Raw genomic sequence first — 22412 nt, 5'->3', positions numbered from 1 at the left:
GGGAGGCAAGTTTAAAATAATGTTAAAATAACTCATGAAATATTTCATACTTTAAAGAAAATAAGTGTTGTAGGCAAAAATAGGTGGGCACTTAAAATAGACATATGACAAGATTCTATTTGAACTAATGATGTCTTATTTAACTTATTTCAAAAGGCAATAATTAATGAGAAGGGTTGTTTAATTGGCATCATTTTACTCCTCTTTCTTATTACTATCTTTCAAAAAGCTTACCGTTGCTTTACTATTTTCAAAATTTATTTTGTAGTTTTTGATTAAGAATTAATTTAACTAAATTACGTTTTATTTTTTAAAGATTTGTTGATCTATACTTTAAAAATAAATTTATAAGAATCTTTGAGATACAACTATAGGATAATATATGTAAATATCTTGACCTAGCAAATCAAAAGTCAACACTCAATATATTAGAAAAGGATAACTACAAAATTAAAAGGATGAAAAAAAAACTACTTAATCAGGAAAGAAAGAAAACACTTCTTAAGGTAGTGCTGCAACCTCAATTTTATAACATAGCATTATTAAAATATAAATCTCAAATTTTATTAGTCCTTAAGTAGAGAATTCTTAATTTCCTTAAGCAAACTACGGGATATTAAAGAACCTTCCAAATAGAAAAAAGTAGCGTTTTACGCAGCACATCAGCCTTCGGGCTTAGACCCCTTGCTGGCCTAGTTGAATTCCAACCTTATTTATTTGGACCCAAAAAACCAAAAAATACGCGTTGGGACAACCTAAACATTAACCCTAGGTTCATTCTTCGCCTTCGTTCTGCTATTCCATCATTGCTTTTCCTCCACCTGCAGATCCCGATCTGCAACCATGGCTTCGAGAAAATCCGATAACCCTCACTCCGGCGACGGTGCCAGCCCGGGGTTCGTTCCTTTTTCTTCTTTCTTCATTTTCCTTTGTATTTCCCCCCGCTTTCGTTCTCATTTCCCATTTTGTTACAGGAAAATCTTCATCGGAGGGTTAGCCAAAGACACCACCCTAGGTCAGACACACCATACCCTTCCCTTTTATTTTTTTTAATTTTTTATTTCTTTTTATATACTGAACGATTCGGTTGGGTTCCGTTGCAGAGGCTTTCGTTAAGTACTTTGAAAAGTACGGAGAGATAACGGATTCCGTTATCATGAAGGACCGTCACACGGGTCGACCCAGGGGATTCGGTTTCATCACTTACGCGGATCCCTCTGTCGTTGACCAAGTCATTCAGGAGAACCACATCATCAACGGCAAACAGGTAGCGTTTTCTCTACTCTTTTTTTTTTTTTTTCGTTTTGTCGTTTTGGTTTGTTTATGTGATGGGTGAATCGTCGTTTTGCATTCCCTTGACAGGTTGAGATTAAAAGGACCATTCCCAAGGGTTCTTCACAGGCTAATGACTTCAAAACGAAGAAAATTTTCGTCGGTGGTATTCCAACATCAGTATCTGAAGGTTTGCTTTCTTTAATTTTATAATCACTATACTGTCTATTCTTTGTGTGTGTAGTTTTAGAATAATAGATTGAAAACTCTAATTCGAGAAATTCAGCTCCGGATCTGTTAGTTCCTTTTACAAGGTACAAAGGTCTCAAGTAAGAGTGTGTTTGGTTTTTTAAAAAATAGTTTCTTATTTTGAATAACTTCACGAGATAACATTTGAGAAATTTAGAGCATGTTCGATTTTCTTTTTAAAAATAAAATATAGTACAAATCAAACATGCTCTTAAGTCATTATTTCTTAAAAAATAATAGTTTCCAAACATGCACTCGGTCTCAAAAAATCACTAATGTTTGTCACATGAGTGTTTTAAGCACTTGACACTTTACTCCCTGAAAATGTCCGACATGATTAAGATTTGTGATTTTAAGGAATTGAGTCGGATGGATACTCCTTTTCTTTTTCCGGTTCTGTGAGCTTATTGTGATTTTTTGTTGCCTTTGGTGTATGGATTTCAGATGAGTTCAAGAGCTTTTTCTCAAATTATGGGAAGGTTGTGGAGCATGAGATTATTCGTGATCACACTACTAAGCGTTCTCGGGGCTTTGGGTTTATTGTTTTTGACAGTGAAAAGGTTGTGGATAATATGCTGGCAGATGGGAACATGATTGATATGGCTGGTACTCAGGTGAGTTCTTTTTGGTTTCTTAGGGTGTAATCTGGCAATGCTGCTTATGAAAAGAAGGGACCTGTTACAATGTTAAAGGATGTGGTTATGAACAAATTAATGATTGGTCTTCCTAGTGCTGTATGACAGTGTTGTGTCTTTTTCTTGTTAGTTTATTGATGTTGTTTGACTTATAGAGTGGGCTTACTACAGGTTTAATGTTTATCCACACAGGCCAGGCGAAATAATATTCTGCTTATGAATGAACCTAGGTTGACTCACTTCTTTGTTGTAGGTTGAGATCAAGAAGGCTGAACCAAAGAAATCCTCAAACCCAGCTTCTCTTCCTCCATTTGCTAGTGACTCTAGGGCACGTTCTTACAATGATGGTTTCGGTGGATTTGGCGATTCTTATGGAAGTTTTGGTGGTAGCAGTTATGGTCCTGCTTCTTATAGGTCACTTGGAGGTTTTGGTGGTAGGCTTGGTGATTATGGTGGGTATGGAGCTGGTGATGACTTTGGTGGTAGTTTTGGGGGTTATGGTGGTGGTGGTGCTGGTGGCTATGCTGGTTTTCGAGGAGAATCATCATTTGGCTACTCTAGTCGCTATGGATCGTACATGGGGGGCCTTGGTGGTGGATATGGTGGTGGAAGTGGTTTAGGTGCATATGGACGAGGCAGTGGGGGTTATGGAAGCTATGGTGGTCCAGCTGCTAGTGGGGGTTATGAATCAGGCGCTGGCACTGGTTATGGTGGAGCAGGAGGTGGACTCTATCCTAGTAGGGGAAGCTATGGTGGCAGTAGTCGTTACCATCCTTATGCAAGATAGTTTTATTACTAAGCTTTCCAGTAGAATGTGCATGCAGGTTTAAGCATTTTCTAGACACAAGGCACTTACTGCAGGTGGCCATTTTCTAGAAGCCAGAAGAACCTCTAGCATGTCTGTTTTAATCTATTGCTTAGACAACTGAAGGTAGAACATCATCAGTCTAGAGCTTTCTGAGCATCATCAATCTAGAGCTTCCCATCAGTTATCAGCCTACATGATTTTAGATAGGCACATATTATGCTTTTGTGATATTCAGATGTTTGCAAGTTAGATTGTCAATTCTGGACATGAAATTTAGTTAGAACTGCTGTGGAGTTGTGTGAATGTGTATTATTGTAGGTTATACTTGGTAGAATTTTGTTTGAAAGAGTTCTTGTTCTTGATCTTTCCATTAGTTATGCTTGGTTAGCCTATTATTGAAGATGTTGACATAACCTTTACAGGTTATACTAGTCACTACAGTTACTGATTTAGATCATATGTCATATGTGTGATAGTTCTCAAGTAGTGTCAACAGGCTTGTGAAATCTTTTTTCTTCCTAAAGGGTTGTTTTGATACATCCCTTGTTAGCAATCATAAATTGAAACATAGAAAAAGGCGGGACTATCCATCTGAACTTTTATTCTAAGACCTTTAGATTTAAGTGTTTAGCATTGGAGGATAGATATTATATATATATATATATAGAGGCTCCACGGGTAGATAAAACGAGATACTTCCCAATGTCAAATGGGCATTTTTTATATCTTGTGATAGTCTAAATTTGGACATTACAGGTTGCTTGTCTTTATTATTTTTATTTAAGGGTGATGCCACTAACTACTAGTCCAGCATTCTTCTTCATTTTCTTATAGCCTTGTCAATTCTTTTTGCCCGAGCGGTAGCCTGGAATGTGGTCAGCTTTAATGATGACTGACGAATCCGTTAAATTCCTTCTAAAGCCCTCATAGCATAAACCCTTTTTGTTGGTTCTTAAAATGAGTTGTGGAGTTTGAGGCTACTGCTACCGCGTGGTGCCTTTGGAAGCTGTATTGGCAGTCACGGATTGTGGTCTTTTTTGTTTGGGATGGGAGACTATTTTGTTTCATTTTTCCCTTTCAAATGTTTTGTAATCAAACTGCGGATATATGTGAAAACTCAGAAACTTTGTTGTATTGTTCTTAATCTTGGTATACAAATAGTGGAAACTTATTGAAAGAAAAATGCACAGCAATTCGGCACAGCAATTCGGTTTTTATTTTCAATTTTCAAACGGGCTCAAATTTTTATAGGACATCATTGTCTTTGTTGGGCTTTTAACATTATTAATTTCCACATCGATTCGTTTTTTTTTTTTTGTTGATATTTATTAATTTCTTTGTAAAAATTAGTAATCAAACTTTCTGAAGTTTTAATATGATCTTAATATATTTTTTGGATAGTAACGAAAGCATTTTTATTTTAAACGAGATCAAATTTCAATCTGTCAGTGAAATGTTTGTGCAAACTTAAGTGGTAGTAGTGGTTCATAAACAATGCCAAGTCTGAAATTTGATTTAGTCACGTACGGTTAAAACACGCTTTGTAGCAAGGTAGTAAGGCTTAGTTTGAGTGAACTTTTAGGAAATTAGTATAAAAATGAATAATTTTTTTATAAGTTTCAAATAACTTATTTTTTAAGATTTTAAAGAAGTTAGAGAGCTTTTATAGAAATTGTGAAAAAATGAAGTATAAATTATTTTAAATTTAAGAAAAATATTTTTTTCTATATTGATTTTTCCCTTATGATTTTTAAAAGTTTATCTAAGTAAAATATAATTAGTTTAAGTCTTAATTTTTGTTCAAGATAAGTTATTAGATTCTAAAAGTATCATTATTTTTATTTTAGTTCTTATAAAAATTTTATTTAGTTTTAGTTCTAATACAAAAAGGTAATTTTAGTATTTGATGGTTAAAGTTATGTCTTTTTTTTGTTAAATATATAATTTTTGTCAAAAATAAGGAATAAAATTGAATAAAAAATTTGAGTTAAAATTAGAAGGTATAATATGTTTAGGGACTAATAACTTATTTAAGTTTTATTTTTCTTTCAACCATATTTTATAGAATTATTTTCATATAAATCAAGAAGTGGATGAAATTCGGTTGATTTATGGTTTTGTATGGGTTAATCCTGAATTGGATAATGGAGTGACTGTGTTTAAAAAATATAATTGAACAGGGTAATGAAATCTGGGTTCAAAAAATGTAAGGTAAAATAATTTACATTCAAATTACAATTATAATGACAAGGAGAGTAAAAAAGTTAAATTGAAGAAAAAAAGAGAGAAAAAATTATCTAATCCAAGCAAAACCTATAAAAAATTTCTTTTAGTCAAATTAGTATGTTATTATTTTCGGTTAAATTAAAATGAAATTTTACTGAAAGAACGGAGGTTCTAGGAATTATTATAGGTGTTCGTTCGGAAGAATTAATGATTTTTTTTATTGAATGAAAATAAAAATAAATTTTTTAAAATATTTAATGATTTTTTAATTATTACAAGTTTTTAAATTAAATGTATGCCATGAGCTTCTTCTTTTTTAATTTATTTATTGAATAAACATTTGATTAAGCTACTTATTCAAATACATATAGATGGTAATTGCTGCCAAGATTCAAACCTTAAACCCAAATCCTTAATTGCAACCGGAGATTCATCGTTCACGTCACAAACGCAAACGCCAAACTTAGATTTAGCAGAAATTAACTTTACACCGATAAAAATAATTTGTATTCAAGGTTTGGAGCTAGGTTTTAATTAGCATTTTTACAGCCATAGTCTTAAAGAATTAATGTTTTATAAATGGATCGATAAGTGGATGAAAACATTTGTTTATGGTTTAACTAGTTTATCTTGAGTTTTTTTTTTTCATAAATAAAATTTTAGTTGACTTTTGTGTAATAGTAAAAATAATTTTAATCAATTTTTATTTTTAATCACTAAACTCCTGTGCATATTTCAGTCCATTGTAAAAGTTGATTATATTCAACTTTAATTATCTTGTAAGCTATGTAATATTTAATTGTAATAAACTTTAATGAAGACGAGAGAAGTCAATTATAATTTGACTTGAGTAAAGATAAGAAAAATTGATTATAATTAACTTTTGAAGGAGTTTAAAGTTGACTTTAATCAACTTATACCATGAAAGGTAAGAGAAAAAAGAAAAGAGGTGGAAGCAAATATTTTGAGACAAAGAAGACGGTCTAGTGTAGTTGCCATGAAAATAGATAATTATTTATACTAACTTAATTTTGTTGATCATATTGCAAGTAAACTGAAAGTGTAGGTAATTTTTTTTAATTATTTTATTATATTTTAATTATTTATTTAATTTAATGTGTCATTAATTCTTTAATTGTTTATTTATAAATATTTATAAATGTTAATTTAATTATTGTATATTTGATCATTTATTTGTTATATCTATATATATATATATATATATATATATATATATATTATAATGTAATATATGATGTATATTTATTTATTATATATACAACATATTATGTCTGTTATATATTTAATTAATTGTTTATTATAGAATTGTTAATGTATTAAATAGTAATATTTTTTTTATGTAATTTACTATTTATTGCAATAAATTAAATAATTATAGTTTTAGATAAGCAAATATTTAAATTGTAACTGGGTGAATTTTAATAAATTTAAATTTAGTAAGTATTAAATATAGTTGAAGAGTTTTAATTTAGTAATTTAATTTTTTTTATTGTGTAGAGACTTTATATATTAAGATAATCTTATTTTAGTATGTTTTTGATGTATGATTTACTTTTGATATAATTTTAATTTTATAAATTTTCCAATACTTTATTTCAATTAACAAAATTTAATGAATTAGATTCTAGTTTTTGTTAAATTTATTTTGTGAGGTAGTTAATTTAAGTTTAATTTTATTGTAATGTATTTATTTCAATTTCATATTGTATATGAAAAAATATTAAATAATATCTTGGTGTAATTTTTATTTATTTTATATTTAGTTTGCAGAAGTGAACATTGTGTGATATATAATATTTTTTTTTATCATATATGATACTCAAATTTTATAAATTATGCGTATAATATGTTTGTTCCTCCAAATTTGAGAATGGAATCATTTATCAAGTAGATTGATTTTTGACGTGTGCAAATGGTCCTATTATTTGATTATGATAGGATACTTACTGGTGCACTTATGAAGTATTAGAGGCCTAAGTCACTCATTCCATTTTCTGTACGAAGAATATATGATAGGATGTTGTGTCAATGGACTCCGTATGAGTGGGCTGCATTAGAGCATGGGAAAAATTTTATGATCGGGATATATGTGCATTGTATGCAGATTTATTTGGAGTAATTTTGAATGAGAGAGACATAAAAAGATTCTTTGTAAATCTACATTGGTTCACAAATATATTTGGAGCTATTTCTCAATGTTAATGACTACATTATTGTCCATTATACTAGAACGTACATATTAGTTCTATTTGGTGGAGTATTATTCTCAAATAAATCAGGATTTAGGATTCATATGAAGTCATTCCCTCTTATTGATTTTACTGGGACTGTAAACTATAGTTGGAGGTTTATCGTTTTAGGATCTCTTTAATGTGCGCTTTGTCGCTTGGTGAAATACAATGTCACTAAAATTAAGTTGTTTGCCTCTTTTACAACCTTGGACATGATACAAAATACCTTAATTGGCCCTTAGACATTATCATCCGCTCACTTTTTTCACTAGCTTTGAAGTACATATTTATGTGAATATTTATTTTTATTTTTATTTGTTTATGTACTTTTGACTTTTAATTTTATGTACTTGAGCTTAGCATAGTTACATGTGTCGAAAGATAGTACACAATAAATAAACAACAAATTTTCCTTACGAAAGTGGTGACATAAACAAATATTCATGAATAGATCTTAACATATTCATGGTAAGAAATAGACTAGTATATATTTAACTTAATAATATTACTCTTAGAACAAAACATAATGAACCAATTATGTTGGCTAGAGGATGGAGCATGCGAGCATATTTGTCTAGTGTGATTCTTACCTTTACACAATGCACAATGTTTTTCCTGACTCAGATTTGTCTCGTCTATTTGTTGTGAATCCTTGTGGAAACTGAATGACTCTAAAGAGTTCACTAAGTGATTTGGCCATATAGGAAGCCTAGTGTATAACAACCACATGTCTTCGTTAGAAATAAAAGAGAATTATACTTTATACATACTGAACAAAGACTCCATAGTGCTTCACAAACAAAAGAGGTGCATGACGACATGGATAGTGCAATTTTTGAAATTTCTCACAGTTACACCATCGCTTTGTTAAATGCACTCTGAATTTCCTTTGACGATGAGTTCCTATGCTATCTCATTCAAACATCAAGTGCTGTAAAGTATCATAGGTCACTCAAGTGGTACTCATGCTGCCAAGTGTAGCCTGTGCTCCTCAATTGCATTCAAAAGGGCCTTTAAAAATTTTTGGCAACTTGCAAGTTACATCTTTGCCTGTTGCTCTTTTGGATGAATAACTTAATAAGGCGATAATATGTTGACTTTACCATAAATGTAATGAAAAGATTGTGGTGCCTTTCATGACAACATTCATACATTTGGATAAATTAGTTTTCATGTGCCCAAAGCAATGACCCTCATCGACATACCAAGCCCATTTATCACGTGGTATATTGTTAACCCATGCACACATCGTGTGTGATCCATATGGCCTAATGCTTTAAATTAGTACAAAACAATTATGCTTAATCTTTGCATATGTTGCCTTCATTAGCAATCATTTTGCACCTTTATTCTTGAACTTTACAACGAATTTGATGCTATGTGTCATACACAGTATGCATGATAAACTAAAGGAGGATAAAACCCACTCCCTATCGCTTCTAAAGTTGCTTTGATAGGATGATGCTATCAGATATGACAAAAATGTCCTCTTGGTGGTGTCACATGTCGACTAACATTTCTCAAGAAAAAAAAAGCTATTTTTTTTTGTCTTTTCCTCTACCACAGCAAATGCAATTGGTATGATATTTGAGTTTCCATCTTGGACAATTGCCAAAAAAGATGTTCCAACATACTTGTCACTCAAATGTGTTCCATTGATTGAAATAAGTCTTTTGCAATATTTGAATGCCTCTATGCATGGTGGATAGGTCTAGGAAAGATGGTGGAACATAAAGTAACCATAATATGCGACATCACCAACATAGTATGGTCTAATTTGCATTTGAGCAATAGTACGTGACATATTAGACTGTAGGCCACCCAACCATTTAGGAAAGACACGTGTGCGGTCCTCTCAACTTTTGTACTTTCCATAACTGCAATTTTTTTGCGAAGTGACACATATACTTCAATTATAGTCAATTCCAAACTTCACATACTTGTAATGAAATTTTATATGGTCATACTCAAACTTTATAATGAACACTTCTTTGAATGTAGTAATATTTAACACCAAACAATGCCAAATATTTTGTTGCAAAATACTTGGCCGAGTGTCAAATCATTCTCTCTCCTTATGCTCAAACCTGAAGTAGACTCACTCACATTAGAATGAATTGCATCTAAATCAATTGTTAAGTAGTGATTGAAATGCTATCAAGGTTTAGATTGAGACTACAAAATCAAATGTTTACCCAAATTTTGCACATCAAATAACTTTTGATCTTCATCATAGTTTGTTGCATGATTCTATGTATTCACTACTTTAATACTTAATTTATTAAATAAAAATGTTATTAAACAGATATAACAAAGATTAATGAGTGAGACTAAAATACTAGTATTTAATAATTTGAAAATTATTTTTTAATAATTTTATAAATAATTGGCTGAATATCTATAGTTTTGAAGAGTGTTCCTGTTTGGGATACACTGGTCTTCTAGAGACGCATCTTCTGTGAAGTAAGATGATGTCCTTTCAAGTATCTATGGCTCTCCTCTGTATGACGTGAGGAGTGTACCTGCAAAAGGCATTCCAATGATAAAGTCAGGTGTTGATTTAGATAATAAATGCTATTGAATATTTAAAAGTAAATCTCTTACTTGTACTTCTTACTTTCCTTTTATAGGCAATATTTTGAGTTAATGGGCCTCATGACTCAGCTCTGTATTAAGCCTTTCTGTTTAAGTAATTAATTTAATGATTATTTATCTTGATCTTGTTCAAATATCCCTAATTTATTTTAGTCTGACATAGTGTTTGTCTTTACGCCCAAGGAACATTTGGATTCCTTGTTTTGTCATAGTGACCGAGTAGTATCTGTTCCATCCAGTACAAAGAGTAAAATGATTAATTAATAATAATTTGAAGTATTAAAAATTATTTTTTATTAATTTAAAATATTATAAGTCCATATCCATAACTTTGGAAACTAAACTAAAGAATGTCTTAGTTTCAAAACTAAAAAGTCAATATTCTTCAAGATGTTTGTGGAATGATAAAGCCCTTTTGATAATAATACTATATATTTTACGTGTAATGTATACTACTAATTTGGAAACCACTTGAAAAACGAGACTATAAAAATACATGCCACTTTTCTGGGAAAGAAAAATGTTATCCTATATGAAACATCTTTCTTACGTTTTTTTTTTTTTTTTTTTTTTTTTTTGAAGTATTGTCTTATGCTATTCTTAAATCTCTCATTCCAATGACAAGCACTTAGTCTTGTTGGTACGAGGTTGTGACAATGATGCTTTTTTACTGTGTAATAAAAAATATGTTTTTTTTTTTTCGTTCAAACCTCTTTATTCGCGCTTTTCTTTTTCTTCTTCTATAATTAATTTTTTCAATTGTGTAAAAGTTCAAAATTTAATTATATTGATTAAAATTATAATAGTTTTAAAATTTAGTTTATCTAAAATAGAAGATATCTTTAAGTTAATACAAGGTATCATTATTTAATATTAATTACAATACGTAGTATTAATATTTATAAAGAAAAATAAATATAAAATGAAACCAGATACTAACTGCAAGAGAAATTCATCTGACATATTAAGAAAAAAAAATCACTCTTAAAAGCATTTTCAATCAACAATGAATTTATATTTTAATCTCAATATTTTGTTGTGTTAATTTTACAAATGTCATTTCCCATGTAATGATCTCTTCAAAATTTAGAATCTTTCTGCTCATAATATTTTTTCAAACCTATCATTTTAAATTTCAAAATATTCTCAATATGGGTTTGCTTTTCTACTATTTATACTTGCTAATTAGTCTCTTTTAATATATCTGCGGTTGATCTTTTTACAAATACTAATATGCTTTTATGATATTGACATTTATGTTTACTGAGTATAGTTATAGTTATATTGAATTAAAATATAATTTATAGTTTTATATGAAAGTATTTTCATGTATGTATATGAATGTAGGAAGTTTATATTGAGATATAAATTTAAGTGATATTATTCTAATATTTAAATCAAATGGTATAAATTAGAGATTTAATTCAATATTGGACTACAATTTTTTACTTTCTCATAATTTTTTTTGATTTTTTTAATAATTATTTCATTGAAAATATTATAGTCTTTATAAATTTCTGCATATACATACTCAGATTCATATGTGAATGTTTAATTTATTAATTTTTATGTTTTTTAAATAAAAATGTGATTACTTTATGTATTCTTATTTTGAGAAATACCAGGGCTTTTTTATTTAAATAATACATTTTTAAAAACAAATTCTTAAAATAAGGTTTATGCTAAATTATTTCCGTGTCTGTGGCTTTTTTTTGCCAGATAGGCAGTAGTATCGCACATGCATAGACGATAGTAAATTTTTATTATTATTTTAATAAAGTATCGTTCCAACATTACCGATACTATACCAGACATAGACACTTGTCAACATCGCACGAGTATCGGACAAAGTGAAACGATAACATATTTTTATAATTATTTTAATATATTATCGTCGTCCAGCATTCGAAACTTATATTTTTTTAATCAATTTTAATATTATCGTTGCAGATTAACCGATACTCAATATTTCAAAAAGAACGAAAAATGACTTATAACTCAATTTTAGAGAGCGGTTCAGAATGAACCGCTCTCGTAACTCAATTTTAGAGAGCGGTTCATTTTGAACTGCTCTCGTAACTCATCTTTAGAGAGCGGTTCAATTTGAACCGCTCTCATAAGTCATTTTTTTTATTTAAATAATACTTTTATAAGGAACTGCTCTCGTGGCAGTGGTATCGGACTTTACTGGACGATAGTTTTGTCGCTGGTTAAATTGTATTAATTTATATTTAATACAATTTTATATTGTGTAAATTTTGTAATGAAAAATTTACTATATTGTAAATGTAGTTATTGTTGTAATTTTTAATTAAATTAAGAAATATTAATTTTATATTTAATACAATTTAACCAGCGACAAAACTATCATCCAGTAAAGTCCGATACCACTGCCACGAGAGCGGTTCCTTATAAAAGTATTATTTAAATAAAAAAAATGACTTATGAGAGCGATTCAAATTGAACTGCTCTCTAAAACAGAGTTATGAGAGCGGTTCAATTTGAACCGCTCTCTAAAGATGAGTTATGAGAGCGGTTCAAATTGAACCGCTCACTAAAGATGACTTATGAGAAGATGACTTATGAGAGCAGTTCAATTTGAACCGCTCTCTAAAATAGATTTATGAGAGCGGTTCAAAATGAACCGCTTTCTAAAATTGAGTTATGAGAGCGGTTCATTCTGAACCGCTCTCTAAAATTGAGTTATAAGTCATTTTTCGTTCTTTTTAAAATATTGAGTATCGGTTAATCTGCAATGATAGTATTAAAATTGATTAAAAAAATATGAGTTTCGAATGCTGGACGACGATAATATATTAAAATAATTATAAAAATATGTTATCGTTTCACTTTCTCCGATACTCAGCGATGTTGACAAGTGTCTGTGTCTGGTATAGTATCGGTAATGTTGGAACGATACTCTATTAAAATAATAATAAAAATTTACTATCGTCTATGCATGTGCGATACTATTGTCTATCTGGCAAATAAAAGCCCTAGACACGAAAATAGTTTAGCATAAACCTTATTTTAAGAATTTGTTTTTAAAAATGTATTATTTAAATAAAAAAGTCAAATACCAGATTGTACGAAAACGAAATACACGAAATCATTCCGACAATGACGTGGCATAATTTCTATTATTTTTATTTTTGAAATTATTATTTAACCAATCAAATAAATCTATTTTGATTCGTAACTTTCGTACTATACAGCATTACTGTTTTAGTTTATATACAATATGACTATATAAAGTGGCATATCACGATTACATGTTTTCACATTAAAGAGCGTTAGGGCCCAAATAAATATGGGAATTTTATAATTTAAAAATTATTGCTTTGGTTAGGTTATTAACTGATTAACTACTGCACCCAAAGATCTTTTTATTTAAATATGTACTTTTAGTTGCATAATTACGTAGATACGGTAATTTCAGCGTAAATATGGAAATATAGAATTTTAAAAATTGCTAATGAAATTTTATAAAAAAAATAATTTTGGTGATTTTTTTAAAATTGAAAGCAAGGAAGATTAATCATTTCACTGTGACATCGTTTTTTGTATATTATAAAATCTTTAAAAAACTTTTAAAAGAATATTCTTTAAAGAAATTTATGGACAAATCTTCGATTAAATTTCTATTTAATAACAGACAAGTAAGAATAGAAATATATTAAGTTAGGTTAGGCTTTGTATAAATAAGTTTGACTTAATTAATAATTTTAAAGTTTATGTTCGACCTATTATTTATTATAAATTTTTTATTAAGCGTGACTTGACTTTTTTAAAAGTCTATTTTGATCAATTAGCTTTTCTAATGATTTTCTTCATATTAAAACTTTTAATAAGTAATTAAGCTTCTTTATAAATAAGCTATTAAACAATCTAAATAGGTATGTCTTTATAAAGGTTATAAGACTTATATTTAAATAAGTTATAAAAAAAATGGTTCAACATTTTAAACATATATAGTAAAATTACATATTTTTATTTCACCAAAATACACAATCGATATAACATAAATGCAAATAAGCATTATACATAAATCAAACAATAGTAACGCATAATACTCAGCAAGTAGGACTCTCTCTCTCTTAGAAGGTATGTAATAGGGATACTTTTCAACTCCAACAAAAAGGATTAGGATTTATAATTTAATATTTTATTTATTTAAATTTAATTTATTTAATATGCTATTATATCATAATTTTGATATAAAATTATTTAATATTGTAAATTTTATGAATTTTAAATTAGCCATTCTAATAGACTTAATAAGCTTTTTCTTAAACTTAAACCATTACTACTTAATTAATTAAGCCATTTAAAAAGTTTAAATTAAGCTTATTACTTAAATAGGTCAAGTTGAACTAGGCCTTAAAAAGACTAAACCATAGATTCTTGTTGGACAATCTAACCTATTTCTATCCCTACCTGCAAGATAAGATAAGGGCTCTAAAAAATGCCATTGCCATATTTTTCATGTTATATAATCACTATGATATGCATGAGCATGTGTGAGAGAGAAAAGAGGATGGAGAAGAAAGAAAGAGTGATAGAGGCTTGAGAGGGAAAGTGTAGAGTTTTAAAACATTAGGTTTGAGAGAGAGAGAGGGAGGAAAAAATGTTTTGAAATTTATAAAAAAATTAGTTAGAAAAAGGGGCCAAAATAAATTTAAAATTTGAAACAAGAAATTAATAAAAAAAAATAGATAGAAATTTAATAATAGATCGTATCTTAGAAAATATGCATAATTTCAATGTAATTTTTTTTGTTTATATTATATTATTTAGACTTAAATATATAATTGATGTAACACCTTAATTTAATTTCTGATTAATAATTTCGCAAAATGAAAGTAATAAAAGTTTCATTTAATAAATGATCCCATTATAGAGTTTCATAAAATGTTTCCAAAACAATAAAGGATTACAATTTATATCAAAGACTGTTACATGACTAATTCAGTTACATCATAATTTCAAAATACAATCTACGTTCTATAGTAGTTCATCCTTCCTTCACTGAGTTCAGTGCTAATCGTCTTGGTCACCTGAAAAATAAATGTAAGGGTAAGTACTTTACACTATCCAACACACACAACTAACATAGAGTTTCACCATGCATATCTATAGGTATTCTAGCATATTTACTCACGTCTAGGTAATTACAAGCAACATTTCAAGCATTTCATTCCAGTTCATCACCGATGCACTTACGGCACCATAACAATTTACACATGTGCTATTATCACACCTAGTCACACTCACTGTGGCACTGTGATCACAGATTCACATCATGAATGGTCGCTGGTTACCCTCGCCTCACGGATACCGTGTAGGCAGTCATGGGTCGCTCAACAAAGGTAGTGGTCAGAGGTTTAGTCAGAAGGAGAGTGTGTGGCCTGTGGTGCACCCACGCTCACTGTTGGTGTCACTACTACTCTCTCTTTCCCAAGGTATTTCTACCATCCTCATCTTCCACACCTCCAGTATATCATTGAACTATTCACAGCATCATTATATTGACATTCAATATGCCCCATTCACACACACATTTTAACTACACACATTACTCATTCACAACACACGACACATAGACCCACATTCATTTGCACACACGGCACAAGTGCCCCCATTTATTTACAATACACGACATATAGGCCCATATTCATGTATACAACATTTCAATCATCAATCAAGGATATACAAACACACCTATTCACCCATATCGGGCTCAACCATTCTACTCATCACATTCAATATCAATTCCTCCAAAAAAATTCACTCATAATTAGCTTTCACATTATCAAAATCGCACCCACCACATATTATCCATCAAAATACACAATTCTACACATCCTATCTCAATCATATTACAAAAAACATAGCAATTAAATAGATTTTCAAGCAAATGAGATAGGGTAGAGTCTCTCTTTACCTCAAATGAAGATCCACACACCAAATCAACGAGGTAGGTGCTCCCTCACATGAACTTCGACCTAAACACATGGAAGAACCCCATGAAAATCAAAGAAAACCAAGAAATCAGAGGATAGGAATGAGAAACCTAAACACTAACCATTAAAACTCACCTTTAAGCGTTCCCTACACAAATCCAACCTTCAATCTTGCTCCCAAGCAGCTTGGAGGCAATTTAATCGGTGAAATAGGGTTTGAAAGTGAGAGAATTGAAGAAATCTTGAAGGGAAAGTGAGAAATAACCATTTCTCAAACCCTAACCCCTTTAAATCCTCTTCTGATCGTGATACTCTTATACAGTGAGATACTCTCGCTGTAATGAGGGGACCTCGCTGCAGCGACACCATCTCTCGCTACAGCGAAAAATATCTGAGAAAACTGCACCCTGGTTTCTACAGAATCTCGCTATAGCGAGACCTTTTTGACACAGTGAGACTGCACCCAAAAATGCACCCGAAACTACTACTTTGTCGCTACAGCGAGACACTCTCGCTACAGCGACAAGGCGACAGTTTCACGCCTTCTTCCTAGGGTCTTCTCACTACAGCGAGACACTTCTTGCTGCAGCGAGAAAACCCTGCACCAGGACACTTAGCCAAATTTCAGTCTAATTCCAGCATACACATGTATTCTCATCACCCTATATATATACATAATAATTAATAATAACCCACGAAAGTCTACGTAAACACTTATATTAATAATTAAACTATATTACAAAATTTAGAGCGTTACAACTCTCCCCTCATTTAAAGAATTTCGTCCCCAAAATTCAAACAAGCATACATACAAGTTACACAAACAATTCCGGGTATAACTCTCTCATTCTACTCTCCGTTTCCTATGTGACATCTCCCTCATCACTTGAGCTCTAAATCACCTTCACCAATGAGATCTCTTTACCTCTTAGTTGTTTAATACGGTGATCCGCTATCCTTACCGGATACACGTCATCTCTTACTTGAACCGGGTCAAGATCAATCACATGGGAAAGATCCGACACATATTGCCTGAGTTGTGATACATGGAACACCGGATGTATATTCGAGAGGTTTGGAGGCAATGCTATCCGGTATGCTGCAGGGCCAACTCTACTCAACACTTCAAATGGTCCATTAAACTTAGGAGATAGTTTCCGAGATTTCAGAGCTCTCCCAACTCTGGTCACAGGTGAGACCTTTAAAAACACATGGTCACCCACCTGGAACTCCAACGGTTTCCTCCTCTTATCATAGTAGCTCTCTGTTTGTCCTGTGCAACCTTCATTTTCTCTCTGATCATCTTGATCTGCTCATTCTGCTTCTAGATCATGTTTGGGGCACACAGAGTAGTCTCTCCATTCTCATACCAGCACAAAGGAGTCCTACATCTCTGTCCATACAGAGCCTCGAATGGTGCCATCCCAATACTAGCATGATAGCTGTTATTGTAAGTGAACTCCACCAATGGTAGGCATTCTTTCCAAGTCACTTGCTGCTCAAGCACACAAGCCCTCAGTAAGTTCTCTAAGGACTGGATAGTTCTTTCGGTCTAACCATCCGTCTGTGAGTGATACGCTGAACTAAGTTTCAACTTAGTGCCCAACACCCTCTACAGGCTCTCCAAAAACTTTGAGGTGAACCTCGGGTCTCTATCGAATACTACACTCGTCGGCACTCCATGCAACTTGATTATCTCTCACACATACAAGTTTGCCAACCTCTCTAACTTATACTTTATGTTAATCGGGAGAAAGTTTGTAACCTTAGTTAACTAATCCACTATCACCCAAATGACATCATGACTTTTCCTGGTCTTTGGCAATCCAGACACAAAGTCCATAGAAATACTGTCCCATTTTCACTCAGGAATCTCCAACAGTTGCAGCAACCCAGGTGGACGTTGGTGCTCTATCTTTGCCTTCTAGCAGGTCAGACATCTAGTCACATCTCTCTTCATTCCATTCCACCAAAAGCTCTTCCGGAGATTCTGATACATTTTGGTCCCACCGGGGGTGAAAATTCATCTTACTCTTATGCGCTTTCTCTAGTATCATTTGTTTCAACTCATCCACTTAGGGAATGTACACTCGGTTTTGAAACTTAATCACCCCGTTCTCAGCACAGTGGAACTCCAAATTCTTGCCCTCATTCTTTTGTCTCATCATATCTTGTAGGAAGGCATCTCCCTGCTGCGTATCTCAGACATACACTAAGAGGTCATTATAAATTGTCGTTGCTCCGAGATACAAACTTCCCAGCCTCACCTCTATGACCAAGTTCATGTCCTGAAATTCCTTAATCAGCTCCATCTCTTTTATCATCATTGCTACCACGTGCAATGACTTCCTGCTCAAAGCGTCGGCCACCACATTTGCCTTGCCAGGATGGTAAGACAAAGTGAAATCGTAGTCCTTGAAGATTTCCATCCATCTCCTCTGCCGCATGTTCAGCGGTCTATGATCAAATAGGTATTTCAAACTTTTGTAGTCATTGAACACTTCAAACCTTGCTCCATATAGGTAGTGCCTCCATACCTTAAGAGTAAAATCCATCGCCGCTAACTCCAAGTCATGACTTAGATAGTTGACTTTATGCAGGCGTAACTGTCTCAAGACATAGGCAGCCACTCGTCTGTCTTACATCAAAACACACCTAAGTCCTTGCCCGGACTCATCACAATACACATCAAACTTCCTCTTCGGGTCGGGTAGAACTAACACAGGCGCTGGCGTTAACCTTATTTTAAGCTCTAAGATACTAGCTTCACACCATTTAATTGTGACGCCTAAAAATAGAGAGATTTTTTTTTTAACAGGAGAAGCGAACAGATAAACACATTCTTTGAACTCACAACTAGCATATCACATTTCTGCTTAGAGGTTTATGGCCTTAAAATATAATAACAAAACCAAAGTAGAACAACAACAATACTCCATCATAACTGAATAACTTCATGCAATAGATAGGGAAATAGTTAGTAACAATCTCAGAGTAGTACAACCTGATAAGGTAAAATGACATAATTAAAGTGCATAAAATTAACATAGTTCAGAGATACATGGAATGAAACAGACTGACTCTCTAAGAGCAGTTCCCTAAGAAACAACAACAGACAAACTATCCTAATCAGTCAAGAGAAGAATAATCTTCCATAGGATCAGACTCCTCAGAAGAGGTGGGGGAAGAAGACGTAGCGGTAGCAGCGGCATTCCCTTCATCACTGTCCTCTATCCAGCCAGCAGTGCTAGGGGCCGAAAGAGAGGTAAGGAAGGGTGAACGGAGTGGTCGGAAGGTAGGGGACATATACGATGGTTTAGCCTCATATCTGACTGAGGATTCCACCACATGGACATCCCTCTCAGCAGGTGCAGGCGGGGAATCAAAATGCAGAGGGGGGAAAGGTATAGGTGCAGGCGAAGGTCTAGCACTAGGGCTACGAGGGTCAACACAAGTGGGTGAGGGTGAGGCGGATAGAGCGGGATAAGGTAGCTGTGTGTCTCCAGGAGGAATAGAGAAAACAATCTCAATAGGAGCTTCAGTCACGTACTCAGCAATCCATGAACCTCCACTATATCGTCCCTGAAGGGTGTAGGTATGACCACGAAAAATGCTCTGCTGGGCCACGGCGTCGAACACCCACATGTCTTCCTCAGAGGGAAGGACCAACACTCTCGTCCCGTTCCTGGCCATCTATAATGCATGGAAAGTAAAACAGAGACAATACAGCCAAGGGGTGAGTTCTCCAAACACGATTTAACATATAGTTGCCATACCCCAAGGAAGGTGGCGTTTCAGACACAAGCATATCAATTACTACAAGGCATAACAATTAATACATTCCACCATCATCATGAGATATACATAGAATATGATAACAATCATTAGCATGCAAGAGCAATTTCACAGTCAAAAACAATCCACTGCCTACTAATGATGCTCATGATGCATGGATGCAATTCCTACCCTCATCATACATCTCTAAAATTTCTCTTTTCTATGCACATGGTATGCATGGGGATCCCTTACTCTACTGCTAGCGACTTGCCCAGCTTTTAGTGTAGAGTTAACAATTTCATATCCAAGTCGTGTGGCGATCGGAGGACTCCATTCCCTGCATCACAATTTGCACAAAAAACATTTATTTCATTATTCCAAGAACACCCAAAACTGGTGCTGGCCTCAAACTGGGTTTATTCGGGAATGGACCTCAACGACCCTAGGATGTGGAGTCCTTGTCGGGCTTGGCTAAGGCTTGCAAGTAGGGTCACGACCCGGCCACAGAGAGCTCTGCTGCGCCATCTAGGTCGACTGTTCCCCCTTTTGCCACCCCCAATAGGTCTACTCGGGACCAAACTTCCAATACCTACAGCTGTGCCTCTGTTGTGCCATCAAGTCGTTCAAGAAAATGATATGATGCATGAAACATTTTTATGTTCACAGTTCCCATAAGCAGACAAGGCACATTCCATCATCTTATAATCTTTACCATCCAAGTTTCATGAAGTCCCACCATCCAAGCACAAGTTTTACCATCCTTCATCGTTAAAAACTAAAGGTGATTACAATTTAAAGCCATATCAATCACATTTTTCCAGCACTTGCATATAACCATATTCAGAACTTTCCTAACTTCAAAGCTTGGCTAAATTAAAACATACATTTCTTTTCTCACGAGGTCAATCACTCAAACTCACAAGCAACAACAATCATTCAACCAATTAAATTCAGCATGGGTTCAATCAATTAATTCAAGGTAAAATGCTTCCAATCTCTTTGGTTATACCTAGATAAAACAAGACATCAAGGCGCGAAAACACTAATCTTTTCCCTAAGAGTTAAATCTGTCCACCACTCACGTTTATTATTTTACTTAAGTTTTCTAACATACTAAAGTAGGAAAATCAACATACAAAGACTCTAACTCATTGTCCAAGTTTCATGATTTTATTTTATAAGAAATCAAGCTTTTAGGGACACAAGACCGAGGCATATACATGTGTTCTCCTTTCAAAAATTCGGTTGTTAAACACTTTAGTTCACACATTAGCCAAGGTTCAATCCAAGCATGACATCTCCAAATAATTTGCATCACTTATTGTCAAAACTGAAAATCATTCAAGTTTATTGGTCCTTTCTTTTTACAAGGTTAATGTCCATGGTCCATTCTCATGCTCCCAATTAATTTTAAAGTTCTAAAATATGAAATCCTTGCCTTTTTCCTCAAAACGTTCAAAACTGTCCAGCCTTATGAACCTCCTTATTACTTCCTTCTTTTTCAATCATCACACCACTAAATCAAGGGAAATTTTTGTGCAAAAACAAGGTTTCATCATCTAAGTGCAGTACATCAAATTTCCTAAGGGATGTCCAAACTTTCAAGAGTGAAACCGAAATACATAGGGCTGAAATTAACATGCAATGATGCAAAATTAACGTGTAAATCCGTGGTTTCTTGATTCCAAGGGTCAATCAATATTTGAACAAGAGATCAAGTCAAAAGGTATACAAATCCGAGACATGCAAGTGGAAAGAAACCACACGCACACATCAATGGTTCAAACTTTTAAGAGTGAATTCGTTAAGAGAAAGGTTCACTTTTTTTTTTTGAGAACTTAACATGCAAATTCAGATTTGGGGTATATTCAACATGCAGTCCAATGTATAGATTTTTCTAAGGACGAACAAGCAAAACAGCCAAGGAAAGACAAGGAAATCAACATGCACACTTCAAAGTCTCAACCTTTTTGTGAATCAAGTTGATTAAGAAAAAGTCCACTCTTTTTTTTTTCTAGGGGCTGGCCGAGACATGTAAATGGGAAGATAACACACTCTTTGAAGGGATTCAACATGCAAAAATCAGATTCAAGTCACTTCCACATGCAGTCCAAAATACAAGAGTTTATCAAGGAAAAACAAGCAAGAACATCAAATCGCAACATGCAAAATCAAGCAAGGTGAGAACTCCCCCTTGCCTTTGATTTTTGGACTTGAGATTGAAGAGAGAAGGGCTGGAAATGGTTGATCTTCAAGTGAAGCTTGCTGGACCGAAAAAAATAGTGGCAAGATTCTTCAAGTTCTCCCTCTAAAGTGGGTTCCTTCAACACGAAAATTAGAAAGAAAGGTAGAGGAAGGTGCTATGGTGTTAGGCTCCCCCAAATCAACGAAGTAAAGATGAAAAATGGCTTACCTCCTTGGTGTTGTGGTCTCGGTTTGAAGAAAGCAAGCAAGGAACAAGGTGAGTGCTTGGAGTCTCTCGGTTTTGGCCTTGAAAAGTTGAGAGAATGTGAGATTTTTGGGGAGGGAAGGTCTCGGTTTGAAGAGAGGATGGAGAGAATGAGAAAGTGGAAGGGTTTCAAAAGAGAGTGTGAGATAGTTTCTTGGTTTGGTGTAGCAAAAATGCAAATTCGGA

At 33.0% G+C, this 22412-nt stretch overlaps 1 protein-coding gene and 1 long non-coding RNA gene across 2 annotated transcripts; one reads left to right on the top strand and one right to left on the bottom strand.

Annotated features, from left to right (window-relative positions):
• Positions 1-740: 740 nt before the first annotated feature.
• Positions 741-4098, top strand: LOC113855694 (heterogeneous nuclear ribonucleoprotein A3). Its single transcript, XM_027487326.1, has 6 exons — positions 741-896; positions 975-1015; positions 1104-1267; positions 1363-1462; positions 1966-2135; positions 2410-4098. The coding sequence occupies exons 1-6, from the start codon at positions 844-846 to the stop codon at positions 2941-2943; spliced, it is 1062 nt and encodes a 353-aa protein (XP_027343127.1). The 5' UTR covers positions 741-843; the 3' UTR covers positions 2944-4098.
• LOC113855703 lies at positions 2032-21448 on the bottom strand. The gene is made up of 3 exons (XR_003502854.1): positions 21438-21448; positions 19644-19647; positions 2032-2166 (listed from the first exon to the last, which is right to left on the bottom strand). It is a non-coding gene; the product is annotated as an uncharacterized LOC113855703 (long non-coding RNA).
• Positions 21449-22412: the final 964 nt, after the last annotated feature.

Source organism: Abrus precatorius, unplaced genomic scaffold, assembly GCF_003935025.1.
Source record: "Abrus precatorius isolate BTA unplaced genomic scaffold, Abrus_2018 Scaffold1, whole genome shotgun sequence".
Taxonomy (NCBI): domain Eukaryota; kingdom Viridiplantae; phylum Streptophyta; class Magnoliopsida; order Fabales; family Fabaceae; genus Abrus; species Abrus precatorius.
Note: the sequence above shows the minus strand (reverse complement) of the source record. Positions and strands in the feature narration are given on the sequence as shown.